The 24,587-nt window shown below is 39.5% G+C and overlaps 1 protein-coding gene across 3 annotated transcripts in view; it reads left to right on the top strand.

The window, feature by feature from the left end:
- The window catches only part of SH3BGRL2 (SH3 domain binding glutamate rich protein like 2), a 38,368-nt gene that overhangs the window by 1,707 nt on the left and 12,074 nt on the right, over window positions 1-24,587 (top strand). For 2 of the 3 annotated variants that reach the window (XM_040060177.2, XM_040060178.2), the window contains exon 2: window positions 18,968-19,153. In XM_040060177.2, coding sequence (XP_039916111.1) covers window positions 18,968-19,153 — 186 coding nt within the window. Of the gene's footprint in view, window positions 1-18,967; window positions 19,154-23,095; window positions 24,384-24,587 lie in introns of those variants that run through there. The other variant, XM_040060179.1, reaches the window with a different exon arrangement.

The raw sequence follows: 24,587 nt of genomic DNA, 5'->3' as shown, positions 1-24,587 counted from the left end.
AAGGTGCTGTTATAAAGGGCCAGAGCTGTGACATCTCTTTCCTGACAGGTTTTTTTTTTTTCATCTGTGTTATCACAGCATTAAAGAACTTTAATTGTGGGCTGGGTTCTTGCTCTTCTCAGTGTTGTATCACAGAGGCTTTTCTTTTTTCTGTAGGCTTTGCAGGGGGTGTCCTTAGATCCAGGCTAAGGTGGAGTGAAATGACAAAGAAGACACTATTATTAGCTAGTTATGTGGGAATCTGTATCTGAAGAAGAGGGTGGTTACTGTATTTCACATCTCTAAACAGTTTTAAGGGAAGTTTTAAACTTATTGTCATCCTTCTGGAACTAAACATTAGTGAAAGGAAAGAAAAAATGTTTGAGCCATACAATTGTCATCTCCTCCAGCCTTCAGCACTATATCAGCTATTTTTTGGGATCCTGTGCAATTCACGAGACAGAATTATTTCCCCTTTGAGAAAAAGGAGTGCCCCATAAAGATCCTACTCTGTCTTCTGCTAAAAATGGTGTCAGAATACACAGTTTAATTTCTACCTGTAAGTCAACTTGAGTCAAATTGTAGGCTAGCTGCTTGGAAGAGTGGATATTTCTCAGATTAGTACCTGACCTGCTGTAATTGACCAGAAACTTCTATATTTAATGCTGACTGACAAAAAAAAAAAAAAAAAAAAAAAAAAAAAAAAAAAGGCAGTGTCATTGTGACATAATTATTTTTCCAATCTCTCTAGACATACTGTGTTAAATTACTCTATTTTAAAATGGAAAGTTCATGTAGTCTCTAGAGTAAGCTTTTGTTTTGGAAAATATAATGAGCTAAACTCTTTGTATATGTCTCCTTTTGAAATCTTCCGAATACCCAGGTCAAATGATAGGCATTTGGCTGAAACATTCCTGAGAAATACAATGATTGTATACTCAGAATAGGCTTCAGTTTGCATAAATACAACTTCATCTAGAAACTACTAGAGCAGTTTATTGATCTCGATACTTGGTGTAATTTGTTTTGTGCTAAACAAGATAAAAATATGTAATTGTCACACATAATTCTACGGGTCTAGTGCATAAAATATTTTGAGAGTCATTCCAAAGAATGAGAAATGGAAGTAATCGAAGCAAATGAGAAGGAGCCAAGAATAATGTGAATTTTCCCATCATTTGCTTTAGGAATTCTCTCTGCAGCACCTTCCGTTCATCTGAAAGTTCTTAGACCCCCAAGAGGTTAATTGCTGTAGTTTCTTTTTGTTTGTTTAATAAAACTTGTGACTATAAATGCTTCATGAACTTAAAATAACCCACAGATCCCCAAATGTAGTTGTTGCTTGAGTGGAAACATTGATCTTCAGCGTTTAGGGAAGCTGGACCGTGGGTTTAGCCTGTAGGGACGCTGTACAGACATTTCTGAGACCTTGTGGGAAGGGAGGAGGGAGGCATTGTGCGTGCGGGTACACTTCTAAATCACCTCCTGTTGTTTTAAGCATGCATTAGGCAGATTCAATTGAATTGCAATGTGAAACCTCTGGATAGGCAGACAGGCATGTTCCTACAAGTCTTACTGTCTCCTGCTCCTTCTGACCTGAATTTCTACTTGTGTTGGTAAGCTGTGTCTCGAATTCCAAGCACTTCTTTGTAGGGCTGGGGAGGCAGGCTTTGCTACTCCTCCCTGATAAGGGCAATCAATGTTCTTTTGTGTCTAAGAGAAATGTTACTTTAAAAGTAGCCTTTACTTTTCTCCCTCAGCAGTTCTTCACTGTTTTAAGGAAATAGTTTATGCCCATGTTTTTCACCAAATAATTCCAAGGTGACTGTAGTTTTATCTGTTTCACTTTCTCCAGTCTATCAATAAAAATTTACACTTGTGCTACTGTACTACATATGGACTCATAGTTAAATGGTTTTCAGTATTTTAAAGCAGCTTTATCTTTGTCAGGAAGCTGATAGTATGAGCTAAGTAACTTTAAGTTTGGAATTCCTATAGCTGTCTAGAAAAGCCAAACCAGAGAGGACTTCAGTCTTGCAGTTAGAGGACTGAAGATCAGGTAAGGGGAATATCATTGAAGAGCTGTTAAATAATGGAGAACCTTCAAACAACTGCCGCACTTGTACTTTCTCCTTTGTGGTATTAATTTATTGAAACTTCATCTCTTGAGCTGAACAGATAATATAGGGGAAATAGTGAAATAATGGCAAGCAGGTACAATCTACTCTGACTAGTGAGATATGTGAAACACTTTCCCATTGTAATTTTTGTATTCTCATAAGATGAGAAAAACAGGTCCCTGAAATTAATTCCTTTTAGTGCACAGATAAGTGCTGCTCTGCCACAGTCTTCAGGAGAACTTGTTTGGGAGGACAGGAGAGTTTGGGGGAGGAACAGCAACAACCTGAAAAGAATAGACTTTTTTAAATGACCAAAACTTGGACTTTGACTCTTGTAACTGAAGAGGATTATGGATTTTTTTTACTAGGAAGCTTGATAAGATAGGTGCAGTTATAGTTAAATTGTTTCTATAGCAAATATTGGTTTTATGAGACTAAAGCTTTCCTTTTGATTAAGCGTATTATGGAGGTCAAATGAGTTGGATTTTTTGTTTCCTGGAATGACTTTAAATCACATTATAAAACATTGGAATGTCACAATAATTATAGTCATGTTTGTTTGGTTCACAAACAAACGTGTTGTTGGGTAATCTAATGGAGACAAATACGGCGCTAGCATTCTTAAGGCTAAGCTGGTTTCCGATGGATGATGAATTTCAACTCCACCCTTATTTGTAAAAATTCATTGTAACTCAACCTTTCTCCTAGCACTTCTCAGAAAGATTGTGCTTCTTGTTGGAGTTGACTTAGAATATGTCACTTCTAGAATATCCACCATCTTAACTTTTTTTTTTTTTTTTTTTTTTTTTTGCCTCTCTGCACCCCAAAAGCACAACAGCCAAAACTGAAAGTGATTTGGTTGAGTGATACAAGTGCCTTTTGAGAAAACAGTGTTAGTTATGGTGGCCATTTGGAAGGATTTACAGCTTTACAATGCTGCATGTGATTTATGCAAGTTCAACTAAAAAAAAAAATAAAAGCTTTGTAAATTATAAATATTATTATTTTTTAATATATTTTATAAAATAAGATCAGAGCAAGCAGGTAAGCTAGCTTTTCAGAAATGAGACAATAATCTTTACAGCTGGAAGTGATCCTGCAATATTTACATAGGAAGTAGCAGTATTTTAAGTGCTTAACTACAGTATTGTCTACATCTGTCAGCGTGCTGAGGATTGAATCCTCAGCCTGTTGGATTGGATCCTCAAAGCCTGATTCATGAACCCCACATGAACATCACACTGTGTCATTTCACCTGTTCGAGGTGGTGGTGCTTTTGGCTGTGCAACTACAGAGCACAGGATATTGGAAGAAAAAAGCTGGATCCTTGTTCAGTCACTGGACACATCATGTGTATCCACATCTTGGACATTAGGAATTATATTAGGTGCATAGGAGAGCTCTGGGAACTTTCTGGAACTAGTCCCTTTGATGAACAAAATTAGTTCCTTCATTCTTCCTCAAGTTTCTTATCATCAGGTCATGTGACTCATATTCATCTATGCTGGCTTCTGTCAGTCCTATTTTGCAAGGTTGTGGCAGAGAGAGCCTGCGAGGTTCACTCATGACTGTGAATTCTGTGAGGCAGGGAAGTCAGTGTTGAAAGCTTTAGCTGGTTTTCACCTTAAGGACTCACTGTCTGTACATCTAGGTTTCAGGTCTGTATTCCAAATAAGTCTAAACTCTAGTTCCATTCTCCTGCCTTGTGATGGAGAGAACTGCGAGCCTGTGAACAGCAGTTCAGATTGCTTAAGGAATGTGTTCAGGAAGGAGTTGAGTGTGAACTCCAGTCACAAGGATGCAGGTTGAACTTGTGTATGGTATTTAGTACCTAACTGTTGCACCATTCTTGCATGCTCGAGTGCTTTTCAAATATTTACACTTCTTCTTGGCAGACGGATCATGTCAGAAATAATGCTGCTTTAAAGAACATGCTTTGGACTACACAGTGTCATGTGCAGAAGGTTGGTTACCAACCTTTGGTTCTAATTAGCTGTAATAAAACTTCAAAGGAGATATTGTTCCGACTGAGGTTATGAAGACTTTTCCCCTTTGTTTTTCTATAGAGTATGGCAGTATCAACGTGCAAGTCCTGAAATGGACATATTTCACTGATGGTGACCTGTTCTCCTTAATCTTCCACCCATATTGTTAAAGTCTAGAAGTTCTTTTTCCTGACTCTGGTCATAGTGCCAGGGATTTCTGGATGTTGCATATAACTGAATTTGATTATAATAATTGAAAAAGAATATTGAAGTAAAAGCTAACTTTTTTGCATGCTAAATTGCGTGCAATTTATCAGTACAAATTACTCAGTAATGTTCATAAATTGAGAGTTGTGCAAAACAGCATTTAAGGAAGTTCTTCATTGTATAAAATCAGTATCACTTTTGTGTTTATCAATCTGAGTACAACTTGGAGATAAGAGAATTGTAAGTGAGCTGGTAACCCAGAGTGTATCTCTTTACTAGCAAGTACTCCAAGGGTAACAGCTTCCCCACCTGCAGCCTCAGGTGTTGGCCTCCTCAGGGAGTCTGCCCAAAAGGAAATGCTGCAATCTTTGTTTTCCCTGCAGTGTGGAAACTTGCTAGGAAGAATAATGAACACAGAAGGGCACTACTCTATGGAATCTATTCCTAGTTGATGTCTACTGTATCAAAAAAAGCATGACTGTGTTCAAGTATGTCAGTGTTTTTTAACAGCTTAATTTTAAAATAAGTTTTACAGAAGATAGCTAACATTGCAAAAGTGCCTTAAGTTGGCAAATTTTCTTCCTTGGCAAGGTGAGGAGAAATGTAGAGGCAGTGGTGGTGTTTCTTACCGGTGACTATCAATGAAATTGGTCTGCAGATAGCTGCCAAAGCTCAGAAGAGCTTCTGAATTCCTCAGTAGCTGAGATATTGCTTTCTATAATCTTCTCTCCTGGGGTTAGTGGGTTGTTTAGTTGGCACTTGTTGGATGGGCAAATGGATTCAATTCAGAGACCTAAGTCACTGTTGCCTGTCATTTCTGAAAACATCAGATTTCAGTGTGTCCCATGTGCAGAGGATGACTTGATCTTTCATTCCTCTGAGGAATGACTCAGAGTTGTTGGGGACTGAGCAGAAGCAGTGAATGAGATACAAACGTACAGGCAATCAATTTAACATAGTTTGTCGTATTGCAAGAGAACATGGACACAAAACTTCCTTTTTTAAGAACATTGTCTTGTGTGGGCTCTAGAGCTCCATCTGTGAAGTATTTTGGGGTGAAATATTTTAATTCTTCAGTTCAAAACTGTGGCAGTCCTTCCATTCAGGTGTGCTACTTTACTGTAAGATATTTATCACCATTCTGAAGAAGCTGACTCTAAAGAATGTGGGCCCTTTTGTGGTCATAAGAGCTACAGTGATGAGGAACCTACTCAAAACAAGTTATTTCTATCTCATTAGTGGGGGAAGGGAAAATCAATTTGATTTACATCAGTAAACAAGGTTACTTAGTCTAGATTTAATATTGTACTTCACTGTAATTGAATTTGGTACAAAGAAAAGGGGGTAACTGTCTTGCTAGCTGATTTCTGAAGAGAAGTTCTTAGGAGATGCAGGTTGTTCAGGGAATCAAGTGAATCATCAGTGACAGTATGCCCTTCTATTGCTGCCCATCTGCCTTGGGTAGGACAGACCTTATCTTCACAGTTGAGAGTTCCAAAATTTGTTATTGTTGGTTTTGCTGTTCTGTCCCTGGATAACAGATCCGCATCATTCCTACTAAGACAAAATGGGAAAACACAAGGTGTTTGTCATTTTACTGCAAGGAATAAACTTGCAGAAGTTAATGACTGGGAGTGACATTTGCATATGCATCAACTTGCATTTTGTTTGAATATGCATATGTAGGTATGCACTTTTGCAAGCACACATGGAGAGATACAAATATCCACATATATATGTGGATATGGATATATATATGTATGTTTATGTATACATACTTGAACCTTTGAATCACTAATAATGCTAATTATCCCTCAGTAAAAATAAACTGCTGATTTTAGCATTCCCAGAAGAGAAATAAAGTCCTGGTGCCTTTAGGATGCTCAAGATATGTCAGCACCTGTTGGGGCCGTGTCAAAAATGCCTGGTCCTTTATTGCAGCTGTGGATGTCTATCTTCGGTGTAAGCTAGAGTGCTGAAATCCTGGTGCTTGCTCACCTATCTCTATTATTCTGTGTTATTCCATGTGTCTTGCCTGTACTTAAAAGCTTTGTTTATGTACCTTACTTCAGCTAATGAGTTGTTTTGCAGAATATTGGAATAGTTATACCAACGTAGGTTATCCACCAATATGATTGTGCTGGCTGATGGGGACATACAGTGGAATAAAATAGTTCCAACCTAGGAAAAAGGTAACATCAGTGTAAACAATGTTACAAAGATTTTTATCTGGCAGCTCTGACAGGGCATTTGAAGACTCTGGTGTTGATAGCTTCAAAGTTGCTCTTCTGGCTGTTGCAGAACTCCAGGACAGAACACCTGGCTGTGTCCTGGCCTCCTCCATGCCAGCTGTGAGCATCTGCCTTCGTGGGTGCTCAGGTGGGTGGGTGATTCGTTGCCCCATGGAGCCGAGTGTCTGCAGCACCAGGCCATGTCTACTGTGCCACTGCCAGAGGGGTGATGATAGCTTCAGGCAAAGCCCTGAACATCCACACTTTCTGGCTTTCCGAACGTCCCGTTTCATGGGATTGTTCGGTCACAAACTCTGCCATCGGGATTACCCGCAGAGCTTTTGTTTGTGAGAAGAGGCCTGAAACCATGAACTTGTGCTTCATATTAAATGCAAATCAAAGCATGACTGGGTATGTTCCATTCACACATGCTAACATGCTCTTGCATTGGCTTTGGATTTTTTTTGTGCAGTTACAAAAGGGCAGAATATTGTTTACCTTCATATGGTGGGAGATACGGGTTTTGTGGTGCTTTTCACCAGTCCATGCAGCACAGGTCCTCTGAATTGACTGGATAGGTCTCACTTGAAGCAAGAGAAAGTGACTCAGAAAAAAATTCATCAGAATTTAACAGTGGAAATTCTATTAAAGCTTTCACAAGTTTGTTTTGTTTCCTGGCTTTCCATATGCTGCAGAGGATGATATTGGGTATTATCTGTGATATTAAAACCTTTGAGGGATTATTTGGAACAATTTAATAGTAACATTATGAATCAAAGACTGGTTTCTTAATCTGTGTTTTTCAGAGGAAATCAAGTGAATTTTTGTGTGCCTTCATTTGAAAGGAGGCTTCCTTTGATCTGATGAACAGTAGAGCATCAGCAACTGAAACCTGCCATTAAATTGCTGCAGGGTTAGTGAAATTATCATCCCTGTCCCATCTCAAGAAATGCAATTCAACTATGCATTAAACCTTTGATCAGGATCTGCATCTCCTAAGGTCAGATAGTCTTTCTGAAACATCTCTAATTGAGTGATCTGATAGGTTTATGTAGATACAGAGGCAGGAGTGGCATTTGAAGGCTGTAGATAGCATCACATTCTTCAGTAGGAACCAGCAAGGAAACTAAAATTAGTTAGAAAGGAGATACAAAACTAGTCTTTGATCAAAGAAGACAGCTGCTATGAAGGCCCTGATGTGCAAGCAGTCCCTTCCTGCTAATCAAACTGGCTTGCCTGCAGCAAGGTCTGTTTTCTAGTAAAGGTTCCCAGCGTGAGGCCCCAGGGAGATCTGAAAGTCAGGGTGTTTATTCAGCAATTCCTTTGGCTATGTGGAGGTGACTCCTGTTGACCTTACAGGAGATGTGCCTGCAGTTTATGGGATAATAATTAGATGGCCGCTGTGTTTGGGGATGCACCTTGTCACTAAGAAATGGGTCTGTAGAAGTATAAAAGAAAAGAGAATTTACAGATACAGAGCTGCAAAACACACACAAGCTACATAGATATAGTTGCATTTGTTGAAAGAGAAATAATGTTGACATTTATTAATAGGGTTAGAAACCTTGTTCTGCTCAGTTGAATCAAAGATAATTTTGTTACTGATATGAATAATAGCAGTGGCAGTCAGCCCTTGTTTAGAAAATCCATCCTTCTAGCCTTACAAAAACGTGAGAAAATGCTGCAGTAACATAGTCCAGATTTATCTGAAATATGACATTTGTCTTGAGTCACCAGCACATTTTTCTGTTGTAGTTTCATGTAGTGCTGAGAAAACCTGTAAATATCTGCAAAAACTTAGCACAACGAATTCTGGATGACTTGCACTGCTGTTATTTTGAAGTGCGTTGTCAGGGGTGTGTACATCTGTGGCTGGCAGAACGACACATCTGTGCTGTGTGGATAGTAACTGCCAGTAGAAAATAGCGAAAGAATCAACAACTTTATTTCACAAACTTGTATTTGAAACTCTGGGGGCGTGTTGGAATGATAGTATCTCTGCTCCTTTACGGTGAGAAAACAAGCAAATGCAAGCATAGTCCCTCCTGAGGAAAGGCTGGATGTTTTTTCTAAGTGGTCAAGGGGACTTATTCCTCCAAATTCATGGAGGAGGATTAGTACCTGTGTGGGAGTGATATGGCTGTGACTTTGTGTTTATGTAGGAACAGCATTAAATTATGTTTAATGCAGATTCTGCATTAAACCCAGCGTGCCACTGCTGGGCTAGAGAGTATTGCAGTCCTCAAGCTTGCCTGAATGTGCTTTAAACCTTCTGCCTTGCTGTCAGGAGACTGCTGCTTGTGGCATCTTATGGATCCACCTTCTGCTTCCACTGGCTCTTGTTTCGCAAGTAGCTGGAGCCGCAGTTGGGGGTACCTGGGTGTTGGGCTATGGGCCCTGAGTGACAAAACACAGAGGATGCAGCTCATGGTTATGGCAGGAGATGGCCAGAGGAACTTGTATCTTGAGCTGACAGAACTAAGGCCCCACCCAGATGAAACAAGGCTAACTGCTTGTTACGTCTCCTGGACTGCTAGGTGTTTTTATCTATTCTGATAGATAAATACTCCTATGCCACCGGGTTTTGCTACTTAAAGCTAATGAGAAGGAGGAAAGGTGGCCTATTTTTTTTAGAGCTGAAAATTTATATCTCATTTGCAATAAATACAGAAAATACAGCTAGGAATGCTTTATTCATTGTGACAAAACAATGTGACTGATAAATACAGAGAACTAGTTCAAACACTTTCTGTGTTCTGCTGACTCACCTCATCACCAAAAAAGGAATAAATTCTGTGTTTTCATCTTAAAAGTTCAGGTGGTAAACATGTTACATAATAGGAAATACATGTGAATCTCTTGTTAGGGGGATTTTTTGTTTTTAAACTCTTTTCTTCACAGAATTTAGAGTAGAATGGAGTATTTCAGAGATGAAAGTAACCTACAGTGATCGTCTAATCCAACTGCTTGACCACATCAGGGCTCACCAGAAGTTAATTAAAGCATGTTATTAATGGCATTGTCTAATTGTGTCTTAAACAATGACAAGCTAGGAAGCCTGTTCCAGTGTTTGAGTACCTGTGAAGAAAGGCTTTCTTATGAAAAGTCTGAACTTCCCCTGAGTAAGGTATTACACATCCCATCACTGGATACCAGTGAGAAGAGATCAGCACCTCCCATTCCACTTCCCCTCCTCAGCAGACTGTGGGAAGTTATGAAGTCTCCTCTCAGCCTCCCTTTCTCCACATTAGACAAGCCCAGGGCCCTCAGGTGCTCCTTACAGGACATTCCTTCCAGCTCCACCTCCAGCTTTGTTGCCTTCCTCTGGATGCATTCAAGGACCTGCACATCCTTCCCAAACTGCCAGGCCCAGAACTGCTCACGGCACTCGCGGTGAGGCAGCACCAAGGCGGAATGCAGCGGAATAATCGCCCCTCTGGACTGGCTGGTGACGCCGTGCCTGGTGAACCCAAGGATGCGGGTTGCCCTCTTGGCTGCCCGGGCACACTGCTTAGTATCAGAGCATTTGCTTACTTTCCAAAACCGGCTTAGAAGGCTGCTCTCTTTGGTGCTATTTCAGTAAAATTTAATCAATTACCAAATATTTAATGCTTTAGGAAAATACAGGAACAAAATGGATTAATCGTGTTTTACTTCCCAAAATCATAATTCTACCAAGCAAGCTGATGCACACGACAAAGAAACATCCCTAAATCCCTGTAGATTTTTGGCTGTAGCAGTTTTGGACTCCTATGCACAAACTATCTCTTCTGCTTACTCTGCACAGTTGTGAGGCTGAAAGATCAACTTTTGTTCATCTATGCAGGACTGAATTTCCAATAGTTTAGACGTGACAGTTCTCATCTGCCTTGCTGAACTGGAAGTTTGCTGGGGAGCAAAGGATATTCCTCAGAATCAAATAACTTGGAGAAATCAGAAGAAATAAACATGAATAAATGTAATATAGCATGGAGATCAAAGAACAACTTGCATTTAGTTAGTAGGTACTGAAAAGTAATTGAAATGATAAGGGTTGCAGTTATCATACTTGTATTTATGTATATGTCTTTTGAAAAAGAAGATATATGCTGCTTGTTGAAAGGATTTCTTTCATGATGCAAAATACTTGCTATAAATATGCCATTTTGATGAAAGGGAGTAGTACAAGGAGGAGTTAAATGCAGAATGCCAAGCAGGAGATTTAAATTATTCTCTGGCATCTTTAAAAGGTTTCTGCTGGGAAAATACATGAAAATAACACTTTAACCACTCCCTTGAACTACTGAAACATATGGTAAATTGCAAACAAAAACATCTATCTATTGAAAGAAGTTAGCTGCCAGCTAAGATTTCAATTGTTAGCCTTTTGAAGCAATAGTCTAGCCCTGCAGGATGGTTCCATCAGAAGTTCTTGATAGCTGAGGATACGCTCTACGAATCCCTGAGATCTTCCAAGCTGGTCAAAGTTTCTCGCATCTCTTGTGCTAGCAACTACAATCCTCAACTTTGTTTAAAAGGAAAAAAAAGGTCCTAACTCATAATTCTAAAAATTTTGACTTTTTGGCTCACTGTTGGCGGAGGCATTTTTAAAATTAGATGAAGTTATGGGCAAAGCTCTGGTAGTCTGCCCTCTGTTTTAGTTAGAGATAAAGAACCGTTGAAGAACCAACATGCTCTCCCAGTGTCCTCACAAGAAAATACCTACGACTAGGAAAGATTCTGTATCTGTAGCAAAAATACCATTTCAAGCATGCATTTTGTCAAATAGAAATGTTTTCAGGATAGTGTAATTCCATAGGTTCTTCCTGTAGGTTATAATCTAACTGGCAGCAGGCTTTGCAAGCTCCCCTACTAGAACAACCAGCTTTGCATCCTGACCTTTAATCTGGCAGTCACCTGCTGCTTGCCAGGCTGGGCAGGGAATCTTCTGGCTATGTTACTCAGTCTGCATGGAGTCCTTTTGCTTAGTGTGTCTCACCAATTTGGAGCTGCCTGTACCCTCAGTGAGAATTCCAGGTTCTGGTTCAATTCCTGCTTTGCAGTATACAAAGTTTCACTTTATTTTAGCTATTTTTTATTTCCACAGCAATGCTGTATTTTTTAGTTTCATGTTGATGCAGTAGAAAAAAAAATGCACAGCATTTATTGGGAGGTGGATCCAGCATCAATGGCATTCTTATTCTTTTGATGAGGAAGCAGTGAGCCATAATTTGGGGTTCATAGCATCTGTTTTCCTACACTCCATCAGAGACTCCTGTGTAAACGGATTTTCAACACTGTAAGAACACATTGTTTCTACAGTGAGAAGAGAATTATAGAATCACTGACTTTATTTGTGTACATCGGTGACAAGTCTTGTTTTCCAAAACACAGAAGAATTCAAAAGAAGTAGACTTGGGGATGACTTCAGAGGCTTTTTCAGCTGCACACATCTCAAAAGCACCCTGCGGGGCATTGTCTAGGTGATTTTTCTGTAGGACGTTGACTTTTTCCCTTTCTTGGTCTTCTCTCTTTTTCTGTTGCTTCCATTTTTGTCTCTCCTTTTCCATTTGTGCTTATTGAAACCATACCTAATAAACTGGTGAGCGAACTCCCGTCATCTCTTGGTTTTAGCAGTGGTAGTTGTATTTATACTTGCTAAGGAATCCTTTGTATTTCAGAATGTTACTCTGTTACTTGCACAGAAAGCAATGATTTCAGGAAACTGCCTTAAATAATGGACTTGCCCCCTCACCTTGTGATAGATATATGTGCACACAGAAATAGATTTAAATACATTTATCAGAGTGCAACGTCTGGCTAGGAAAATATGAAGCTAGCAGGCATTGGACATGGAGCAGTTTAACTGTCTTTGTAGCTTTATAGAAAATGTTTTCCTTCGCTGACTGCTTGTGATTAAGAATCTCTTAAAAATCAAACCGGTCTCAAATTTTAATTGCATTTCTTAAATACTGGATTCTTTTCAAAGTTACCCTACAAACATTGCCGAGAGGCAAAGGTGTGCAGAGTCCTTGGCTAAGCAGTATCTCAGCAGCTCCCAGAGACCTGCAGACTGATTTTGCATAAAGCTGAACAGATTGCCCTCTCAGTTTAATGGTGTTTCATATTGTGTGTCCTTAATTATGTCTCTGTGTGCAAGCGGAAGGTTGCTGCTAGCAGGAGACCTGGGCAGTGCTGGCTGCATGTGGCCACTGTTCACAAACTGTTCTGTTTCTCTTCAGGTTGAAGAGTTCTGTGGTTATTTTTTAGAATATTGAAACGTTTCTTTTTTGGAGGATGAAGCATTCAGGTGCTTTTAGCAATTTGGAAGCCTGTTATGAGAAGACAGTGTTGTCCTTCTGTCAGATGCAATGAGGTATTTGCTACAGTGGAGAGCCACTCACTTTACTTTCAGAAACAGTTATGCAATGCTGATTTTTATTTATTTTTATTTAAATTTTTTCTCCTCTATTAAACTTCTCTTCATCACAGCTTCTCATCCTTTTTTCATATGTACATGGCTGAGTTGTATTTTCCTGTGCCAAGAGCAATGAATTAATTATATCATCCTTTGTGAAGTTCTGTCTCAGTGCTGTCATTTCACTGCAATAAAAAATGCCAGGGGTCAGTTATGCTCTCTTTTTCTAAGTCAGGCATAGGAAAGAGAAATTTAGCAGAAAATCTCTGTCACTACTGGTCTCAAATGTAACAGGACCACGAGGATTTGCATTTCAAGCTTGTGAATGCATGGGATAGTTTTTTATTGCTTCTCTATGAGAGCAGAAACATCGTGGAAACAGAAGAGAATGTGTTAACACAGTTTAAAATTCTGTTCCTTAAATGTGTTTAGGGCTTGTATCTGTTTGTTAGACATAGTAATTCCTTATTATCTGTGGGTATATGTTAAGCCACCTCTGTGTGAGGAGTGAAGATAAGTAATCCTCTGCAGTAGCTATATTACATCTGCATTTTACACTGCAAGAGTCCCTTTGGTTATGTTTGCATGACTTGCAAAGGCAGAGGCTCACATATAATATTTTCAGTTGTGGGGGTGAGATGAGCTTGTGTTTATGTAACACAAATGCTGCTTATGCAGTTCATATTTCAAATACCTGTAGCTGGTCATGCTTTAGCCACTGCTGAGCCATTTTTTTAGGATGCAGTTTTGTTCCTGATGTAAACTGATAAGATTGTGGTGCTGACATTATTGATGCTCCTTCCCTTGTTCCCCTGGTTCCTGCATTATGCTTGTGTGAGGAAAGCTGCAGGAGCTTGGCAGGAGGGAAGAACATTGTGTCAACTCAGTGACAGCCAGCAGTGAGATCTGCTGAGTTGTATCATCAAACTGCACCATAAAGGTGCCCCTGCCAAATGTAATACATTCAGTTTTTGGCTGAGTCAGTGGGTGGATAATGTGGCGGATGCATTTCTAGAGTGAGGGCAGGTGTGTGGAAAGAGTAACCAGATTAAAAAGAAGGAAGAAAATTAGCAGGACCTTCTCCATCTTTAGAGGCACAGGCGTGCCAGGCTGTGAAACAAGTATTTGAGATGAACTTAGAAATGCATTCAATTTTTGTTTTTTAAATGTCCGGCTTCTAAAATGTGCTCGTGGTCTGACAAACCAGCTTAGAAGATAACCTCATAAGGCTTTGTTCTCACCCACCATGGGTGTTCTGAATATTTTTGGGGGTGGGCTTTTGTGTTAGAAATATGGCTATTTGTTCATGAGATCTGTCTGGAATGAGTGGACAGTTCAGGCTGGGCTTTCAGTTCCTTCAGTTCCAAGAGGATGAGACTGTAGAACAGTCAGTGCTGCACATCTCAGTTGCCAGCCAGTGCAAAGAGTGGTACCTGCTGTCATTCCCTCCACTTGCAGGCAGGAGCACAGAAGCCCAGGGAGTGCCTTATCTCTGGAAGGTGGGGGGTAGAGTCTACAGCAGAAGACCAACCTTCCACATCCACTTTGTGAGCACCAGACATTCAGCAACATTCCTCCTATTGATACTCTGAAGAAATTTGAAACTGAGAATGTGTCTGCTCTGTCCCATTTATATTAACTGGGCTAATGATAAAAGGCAGAGAAATTCTTTTTAATCATGGCACAGTTCCTATTAATATTGTGACTTGAGTCATCTTGCATAGAGTGTAAGTAATGTTTGTTTATGCTATCTGAGTTAGATAAATCTGGATTACTGAGATTTTTGCAAGGTTTTGAATATCTTGGTTAAAATAGTATAGAAATAGTATGAAATGCAGCTGACTTTTAATAATGAAGAGACCACAGACTATCTCCTCTGGTTCAGCAGCTCTCAGTGAGGAAGCCTTTCTAGGACAGGAGAACTTCTGAAAATGGGTTCAGGAAGCATGGGCAGGGCAAAAGGAAGGAAACTGTCACTTGCTCGAAGTGATGAGAAGCTTCCAGGGAACTTTAGATAGAGGATGTAATCTGATTTTTCTAAACTTCTGCTCCAACCAGGACATGATTTATGATGGTAGCATCCTCATTTTCTCATTCTGCTACTAAATAGCAATAGGATTTCTCTTGCTACTGGAGATCACTGTTCAGCTTAGCTGGGAGATCTGATATTAGTTGTGTGGGAAACAGAGATCTTAGAACAGAACAGTTTTTAGTCTGGGCAAAGATGTGAAAAGTGAGGTGGCTGAAGTAAGGTGGATTCTGAACAGAAACAAGCAAATATTTCAAGTAAAGACAGTCAATTAATTGTGGGAACAATTTGCAAAGACCAGCTCTCTGTTATTATCAGTTCAGGAATGGAGCTTAGAGGGGAAAAGAAGTCAGAAGAAACCCTTTACTTGTAAGAGGAATTAATTCATGGATGCTAAAAGTTAGAACAGATAATCCCAGTGGTCCCACCTGGACTGGCCTGAGTATGTCTTTGAAATATTTCTCCTAAGCAGTCTGAAAATGTATCCTCCTGTTACCTGTTGCAAATCAGTATAAAGAAATGAAAACTAGGACAGAAAGACAGAATACTTTAGTTGCAATAGACATCCTTTATAAATCGGGTTACTGATTAAGTGATTAGCTCATTTTAGCATGTTTTATGTATCACAATGGACAGCCTATTTCTGTTGCTTTTGAATCCTAATAAAGATACCAGCTCTGAATACAAGGATAAAATTGAGTTGTCTCTGAGGATTTTTTCCCTAAGTTTTGAGAATAGGAATATAGATTAACAATAAAACAAAACCCAGATAAATGATGTTCAGAAAAGAATTACCCTGCTAAAAATAGGGGATGCAGACATTGGACTATAATAGCAGATCATTAACTCCATCAGTTTTCTCGCTGCATTTTAAGGATAGATTAGGATCATATTACATAAAGACTTCCCTCTGAAACTTCACAGTGGATATATGTTTTGAAGGTGTGCTTTACAGTGTCTATTTTTACCCAAAATATTTTGATGCTGGAGCAGTCTGTCATGTAAGACTACAAACGCTTTCCCAAAGCAGTGTATGAATAGCCACAAACCAAGTTTTTTCTGAACATGGTACCTCTGACAATGGGATTGTTTTTTTCAGGTTCCTTTCCGTTGCATCAGACTCAAGAAGCAGAAAGATCTTGGAAGCAGCAAGATACTTTACAAAAAGTGTTTTCCACCTCCGTAGTTTGTCGAACGAGGATGTATTTTTCTCCACTGGGCTCTTGACAGGACAGGCTAAAGAGGGAGCGAGGGCTGACACTGCTCTTTGTGCCGTGTTGCCTTTGCTCCATGTTTCCTGTGGCCAAATGCTGGGAGCTTTTAGGGCTCTGGGTAAGCACAGATGAGAGTTGCAGGCGGGATTTTTTGTGAGGCTGACGCACTTCTGCGGCACAGATCCAGTTGTAGACAGAGACAAAGGTCCTGTGGTTTTCTTGGGGAATAATCAGCTGGCTTCTGTTCTGACAGATGCTCTGAGCATCCATCTTAAACAACAAGGCGTAATTTAATAGGATTTGAAATAAAACTAATGCTCTTGTTTCAGTTTATAGGCCTGAATCGAATAAATTGGGCAGGAGAAAATGCTAGGTTTTTTTGGCTTGAAATTTTCAGGCTATTTTGTTTAGGTTTATGCAGCTGGTACATCTACAGCTGATAACTCATACAGATGTCATGTGGAGAATTGTAAGGCTTATGGCTAAAAAAACTGAAAACCCCAATTTACTTCACTTCAACATCTTAATTAGTTTTATAAAAATAAAATGAGGCATTAGGAAATTTGTGCCTGTGGGAGCATTCTGGTGGTGTGAACTGTAAAATAATAGGGATCTGACTAGATCTAAGTTGCTCAGTTTACAGGCTGTTGGGAGACAGCAGATGAAAATGGGTCCATGTGGATACACCTGTACTGGTGTGTGTCCTGGCCCCGAGAATGGAGCACTCTGGTACTCTGGAACTGTTTAAAGAATGGTTGCTGGCACAGTCAGCTTTGGCCAAGGCTAGCTTAGAGTCTCACAAGCAGCCCTTGGCCATGATTTAGATGTTACAGCGTGCCAGGGATCATTCCCAGTGTGCAGTTTGCAGGCAGCAGCTTTGAGAGGCTGCAGGTGTACCAGCTTTGGCCAGAGGATGCCAACTGGCCCTGGGGCCAGAGGGCTGGCCCAGCCACTCCGGAGTTTGCTCACTGCTCTGACCAGTGCAGGAGAACATCTCATGTGAGTGTTAGCAGCACTTCACTATAGTTAAATTACCTCTCCCACATATATTTTTAGACATCTCCCTTCTGTTTAACCAGATATTTAATATTTGCATTAAGACTATTTCAGTCTGTCTCTTTTGTCTTCTTTTGTAACTTCTTTTCGTTGTTGTTGTTTGTTGTTGTTGTTGTCGAAAGGCAGAGGAAAATGTTTTTGTCTTTCACTTCTACACTTTGAGTTTTTAGGGACGTAGTAAAAGGTGTGTTGCCTTTGGTACCACCAGTGATGATGATGATGATGCAGTAATGTTGCTGTTGTTGATAATGCATTACTTGCATGCAAGTTTAGGAGCTGCCTTCTCTATGAAAACGTGATTCTTTCACATATGCCTAAAAAACTGTACCGGTGTGTGCAAATAAAGGAAAAAGAACACTTCTTAAGAAAGACAGTAATTGTTTCAAAGCTTTGTATTTGTAGTTTCTTGGGATGGCTGCCTCATTTCAAGGAAATAAGAATTCCATCAGCATTGCTTTCAAAATTATGTATTTTTGTGATGCATTTAGATAGGTAGACTCGGTTATGTGACAGGAGCAACTAGCACATGCATTTTGAAAATCCTCTGATTTCCAAAGAGTATCTAGGTCATATGATACCCACAGGCATGATTCATCTACCTGGGCTTTATGCCAGCCAGCAACTGCATGGATATGACACTCCAGGAATACTGTAAAATTATTAAAGCTGATTTTTTTTTTCAAATAACACTGTGATGATAGCTGTAAAAAATATGGCACATAATTTATAGTTCCTTTCTGAAAGTATTAATTTCATTAGGTTGGTGCAAAAAGTACACAGACTTTCATTTCAAAGATTGCTGTCTTGATGTAAAATCCTTTTTGAGGCAGTGGTTGTCTTTACCTGAGTGTATCTTCTTGAAGCCCAGCTAGCTCTTAAGGCCTGATCTTAATAGCACAGAATTGTTAAGGCTGGAAAAGACCTGAGATCATTAAATCCAACCAATCTTAACTACAATGAAATAAAACCTGCCAGTGTTCTGCCTCTTTGTATAAAGATGATACTCTCTTTGAGGGGCAGAAACCCCATAGATTTAATACAAACTTCAAGCTTTTTGTTTTTTGCAAAAAAGTTCATTTTCAAGAGATGACATCATGCTTACTTTCAGGCATGCATATTATGGTGACAGACACTCTTAGGTAAATATTCAACAAGCCTTGCTCGGGAAACTGTTGAACTGCATTTTAAAAAATATGTAGGTGTCTAGAAAAACAAAAATGTGTGTAGCTGGTGTGGGGGTTTTGGGTGTTTTTTTGTTTGTTTGTTTGTTTTGAGATGTACTGACATGTTCATCTCAATGAACACTTTTAGGAGTAAATTCTTCTGGGACTTGTCAGGTTATTTACCTGGCATTTTTAAGTGCCTGTGTACTTTTAAAATGTAGCCCGTAATGTCTTTGGAAATGGACTGCCTCTTTTAACTTCTACTTCCAAAGAGACCCTTACAGTTTGCTTTTTAAAAATGTCTTTAGAGGGTAAAGGCTGAAATTACCAAAGCTGAATCAAACAGACAGCCTTACACAATTGAGGTGAAGAAGTATCACCTTTGCCAACACGTAAAGAAACAGCAGTGCTCAACTTTTATGAACTTAAAACTGAAAAAATATTTTCTCCTTTGTCTGAGTTTGTGGCTTCCCATCCTATGAAAGTGGGATGGGGGAGGAAGAATGTTCTCAGATTGGTGAGCATGTCTGTGTTATGGAGGACTTGCTCTGACTCTCGTTTTTTTAATTTTCCTTCTTCCATCTAGATAAAGAAGAGGCAACAGGATGTGGTGAGGTTTCTAGAAGCCAATCGCATAGAGTTCGAAGAAGTGGATATCACCATGTCAGAGGAGAAGAGACAATGGATGTATAAAAATATTCCTGAGGACAGGCAGCCTGCACAAGGCAATCCACTGCCACCACAGATATTCAGTGATGATCGCTACTGTGGGGTAAGTAGCTGCTATGGTTCTCAGTGGATGATGTGTTAGCACACTCAGCTGCCCATTTAAACATGGGACTTGCTGCTGAGCTTTCTCTAGTAGAATCTGAATTAATGGGGCAATAGGATCAGGTAATGATCATACGGGGAAAATTCAGGTCATTCTTCTGTAAATTCCAGAGCTATCTAAGGGATTCCCTCTAGGAATGTAAAAATCAGAAATGTCACTAGCTTCATGTATGACCCATTGATGGTAAAGTGCCTGGTGAGAGCACTGTAAGCTGGGAATTCGTGGTATTCTTGCTGCTTGGGTCTAGTCCAAGCACAAAAATACAGTAGGAAATCTGTCTTGGGCACAGTAAATGAGAACACTGCCTAGATTGAGTTTTATTGTTATTGTAATTAAGCTCCTTCTCTGCTGCTGTCATGCTGTAAATTCCATTTATGCTCAGAGTGTCTTTATACAATCAGAGTGTTTAGGATAAATGAGCACTATTTGCTGTAAATCTGACAACAGGTTGATGGGTGGGCTTTTTTTTTAGGTGTCTTTCAGCGCAAGCTGAAGCCTTTGATACAGACATCCAAAGTGGTTCTGACTTAGTCCCTGCCAGATCCAACTGTGCTGCTCAGGCCTGATGAGAGCCTGTTGACTGCAGTGCAATTGTTAGCTTAATGCAGGAAGCATATGAAAAGTGATTTAGGATCCTGTGCAACAAAGAGGTTTGGTATGATGCAGCAGCTAACTGGTTTCTCCAAGCAAAGTATTTAACATCCTTCCCATGTGCTTTGTATTGGACTTACTTGTTTACCGCAGCAGTGTAACTCTTATCTTCTTACTTCCAGGCAAGGTAAGTCAATCAAAGAAATGTATCTGGGACGTGGAAGGGATTATTACCCTTGCTTGTGGATCAGCCCCTCACAAATAACAGCCTTTACATTGTTCTCTGTGATTTTAGTTTGCCTGGGAAATGCAGCATTTTAAGCTGTTGTTTCTTACTCTTTCAGATCGCCTTTATAAAGTGTTTTAACCTAGTCTTAGAAGTTGCTATTTGGAATTAGCAAGGCAGAAGATGTCATGCAACATGTGAGATGATCTCATTAATCTCTGCTGAGCTGATAGCCATTTTGGTTGAGCAGAGTTAATCCTATTACTAGACTTCACTGTCTGCATGAACATTTGTAAAGAACAAACATGCTTTGAAAGAAACTATATTTTCTAGGATGAAGGAGAAAGGATGTGCAGGATCTCCAACAGTCATGAGTTAACCTACTGCATTAGTTAATAAAGTTCTTAGGTAATAGAGTGGAGGTGAAACATTATGCAGAAGGCAAAGGAGGTCAGTGCTGAAAAGGGGGGTAAAATATTGTAATTAGATAAAAGTCAGCAAAGCTTGCACATCTTGTCTTTGTCATCTCCACAGTGAGTGTTTTCATAATCCCTATTAAGTAACTTAAACTGAAAACATACTGAATTTTCTGTTAGTTGAATTAGTGAAATTTGTAGCTTATCATTTCTGATTTGTGTTCAGGTAATTTTTAATCCAGTTTTCTCTATTAAAAAAATGTCTGTTTTTCTGCATTCTACAGTCTTATCAGGAGACTTTCTATATACTTGTTCTGGCTTATGCCTATGTTGCTGACAATTCACACTTCCTTGCGATACAAACTGGTCAGGTCCATTGCTGTTCCTCTAAAGGTATGAGGGCTAGACAGTGCCAAGAAAACTAGGTACACTTTTTATTTTGGTCATGTTATTTCAATAGAAGTTCACAAGCATATGATGTCCATGACTCTGTGTTATATTCATAGCTATACTCTTTTTTTTTTTCTGTGTTAGTATTAGCATTAATAATTTTGGGATATTTTTTCTCACTATTTTCTCTTAGTAAAAAACCTCAGCAGTGTGCACAAGGGGGTTTATCTAAGACTAGATTTTCCTGGCTAGGACATCCCCATTTGAAATAATCACTTTTCAGGATGTAACGGCAAGCCAGAGGAAGTTTGTCTTTAATAGTTTCAGCAAGTACCCAAAATGGATTTGTGTCAACCAAACATCTGGCAGCTCATGTAGGAGGGTAGAAAGGTACAAAAAGATGATCAATGTTACTGGTCCACAGACTGTCTTGTACCACAGAGGGAGGGATTCTTCTGATACCACGAGGCAAACTCCATGTTTTGAGGTGTGAGCAAGACCTTGTGGTTTTTCTGAGTTGGTGTAATTGCAGATACAGTCACTAATCATTAATCTATCTTCTCCTTTTCTCAGTCTTCTGAGATGCACTCCCCATTTTTCAGTAACAAGTTATGCTAAGAGATTTTGAAATAAAGTGCTTGGCAAGAACAATTTTTATTTCCTGTGAACAAGATAAGAGCTGCAAGCACACGAGAACACAAATAATTTGACTGATAATCAAATGCTGTGTTATAGCAGCCACAATATGATAATTTACATATGTTCATGACTTTACAGTCTGTTGTTTCATCTTAGTGAAGTTGCTATAAAATTGTATGTGAAAAGAGAGTCTACCTTTCAGATAAATCAGACACATGATCCTGCTTTACAAATTGGCAGTAGTGTAAATCTGAAATTATTACAGTTTTCTTGCTCTAATTAGTGCTCTGTAAGAGTGAGGAGATGTTGGTGTCTATTGCATGTTTCTGGAGAAAACTCATGCACTTTGCATAAAGAATAGTAAAGTGGGGTTAATTTGGAGTCGAGCCTTAATAGGATCTGTAATTTGTGTTGTGTTGTTGGGCACTGGAATCAGTTTTGTCTCACCCACTTCTTTATAGAGCGCATCTTCAATTAGATTTAGTGGCTCCTGCTATAGTACTTTGACCTACAGCTATGAAATGCAACTCAAATTGTGGATTATGTTTCCCCAAGAAAATAATCCCATCCTGTCTTTCCCAGCCACTGCTCTCCACAGCAGAAGAGCTTTCTCCACCTGATTTGCTTGATCGTGGTACATGTCTCACATTCACGGACAACCTGTTCAGTGTCTTCAGTGGTCAGCTCCAGCCCTTGATCATGAGCCTGTTGCATCTCCTCCTCGGTGTCCTGATGTGTCACGGGCCCACTGAGCTGTGGTCAGCTTGCCCTTACATTCCCAACCCAGGTCCACTGCAGCCATCTCAGTTCTGGCAGCCTGGTCTGCCTGTTCCTTGTGTCCATGTTCTGCAGTGACATGGCTCTGGGGTTCGTGAGTGGACATCACGTCCTTTTACAAGGTTCTCTACCCAGGCAGCAGCACCCTGCAGCAGCCCAGGTATTTAAGCAGAAAGCCAGGAATGCTGGAAAACTGAAATTAAGCCTGTGCCTCACACCTCCCTCTTCTTGAGTTCTCCACAGCTGAGTACACAACTCTTCATAGACTAGAAGTGATTCCTGGATATTTCCGAAGCCTGGAAATATCCGCTTCCCAGTGAAACTACACTCTTGTGAAGCTGCAAGTTAGCACTTTGAGCAGTGACAGTTTTATATGCACAAATCTACCACTGAAGGGGAATTGCCTGAAATTTAGGCCAACCAAAATTAAAAGGAAATCTGTCTCCAGGTGGGAATTTGAGCCAAAGGGAAAATATTTACATAGCAGGCTGACTATTTTTTTTTCTCCTTTCCCTTTGAAGCTGTTTGTATGATTTAGAGTGTTATGGTAAGTCCTCATAGAGTGCCTAGTGGGCAGCAGTAAAGACAGAGATATGTGATATTTATTGTCCTTCCCTGAAATATAGTGTATGGGTGTCAACTCCAACAAAACAGCAAAGGCATATAGACAAGAAAGAAATAGAATAGACTGCTGAAAGATGTGCAGTGTTCTTGGGAAACTATTCAGTGCACAGCCAATTATTCTAGCCCTGGTTTCTTTGTACTGTTACGTATCATTCTGTTCTGGGTTTTTTAAGATCATGAAAAGATGCATACATGTTTCTTTTTCTTCCTTTTTTATAGGTGTCATATTACAAAGAAGTAACTGCTCACTGATAAACAAAAGAAGAGAATTTAACGAAACTGGCTAGAGGCCACCTCAGATTTTCTGCCCTAGCCTGGTTTTGGGGAGATTGTTATTACTCTTGTGCCTACAGGTACAGAGAACTTGAACTCTGTCTCTAGATCCTCAAACAATGTGGCAGAATTCACCTTAGTGTGCCTGCTATAGTGTGTTAACTTTAGGAGCTAGAGGAGTTGTGAGGCTAATCTGGTATCCAGCAAGTATACATTGGATTCTCTACACCCTTGGAGGTATCTTATTTGATTAGCATTTTCTTGGTCCAGGTCTGCTTTTAGAAGAGAGATAATTTTGCTAGATAAAAGTTAACGTGAATTGCTTAGAGGTCATGTAACAATTGTTAATGGTTAATGATGCTAAAACTTTCTTGACTAATTATTTTTGCCATCAGAAGTGGTTTCCTGTATGGCAAATTTAATCTTTGCATGTGAAATTGTTCTTAATTACCTTTTGCAGTTGTATTGGAGCAGTTTTTGGCTCACAGGAATCCACAAACCCTAGTCTGAATGTGACTTGAGGCCAGTGACATGCACTGCTTATCTTCCTGATTATGGCCTTGTCTCAAGAAAGGAACATAGAAGGCAGAGCTGGTCTTGGAAAGCAACCCCTGCCCAAGAGTTCTTCTCCATGTTGCGAGGATTCTGTTCAGATCATTCACAAGAGCTAGTTATAACTTTGTGATTATGCCTATGCTTTCGCCATCCACATCTCCATTGCTTTTCTGCATCCTGAGGAAAAGAGCTTTAGTTCTGTGTAATATGCACTTTTTAAAGGGAGGTACCAGGGGCAGAGTGTAGAGTAGCCAGCTTTCCCAGTGTCAAGGCTTAAAAAACAGAAGCTCAGCACTAAGTTAAAATAAAATAGTCCAAGAATTTTATCTCCCTCAGAGAAGTCAGGACTCATTTCAGTAATGTATTATATTCCTGCTGTTTACCCTCTAGTGGAGAAAGTACAATCCTGTGGAGCACACAGTTTTTATTTTATTTATAAACTTCATTAATAGCTGTTTCAAAGTGAGGTAGCAGGTATTTTGTAAACCATCCTCTCACATAAAGATGATAAGCATCAAAGACATCTCTGGAGATACTTTGTTTGCAGACTTTTTATTTCCTAAATATAATAATGTAGGGTATACATGTATTTTAGAACACATAAAAGGGACTGGTAAAATTGGAATTGTTACTTTTACAGGATATAGTAGAAATTGCTGCACATATCTTTTTCATTTTTATATTTATTACACTGATATTCTGCAAAACTTATGAGCAAATATGACATAATTGTTAAAAATTTTGTTTGGGATCCTAATTCTCCTTTCCACAGAACAGAAACTTCCTATTGTCCCATGCTTTTTTAAAAAAATAGGTTTTATTATTGAAGATGTTGGACTGCTTTAACGAAAGTCTTTTTAAAAGGCCAGTTCTAAAATAGAGG

The sequence above is a fragment of the Hirundo rustica genome, chromosome 3, assembly GCF_015227805.2.
Source record: "Hirundo rustica isolate bHirRus1 chromosome 3, bHirRus1.pri.v3, whole genome shotgun sequence".
Taxonomy (NCBI): Eukaryota; Metazoa; Chordata; class Aves; order Passeriformes; family Hirundinidae; genus Hirundo; species Hirundo rustica.
This window is presented reverse-complemented; position numbering and strand designations above follow the sequence as displayed.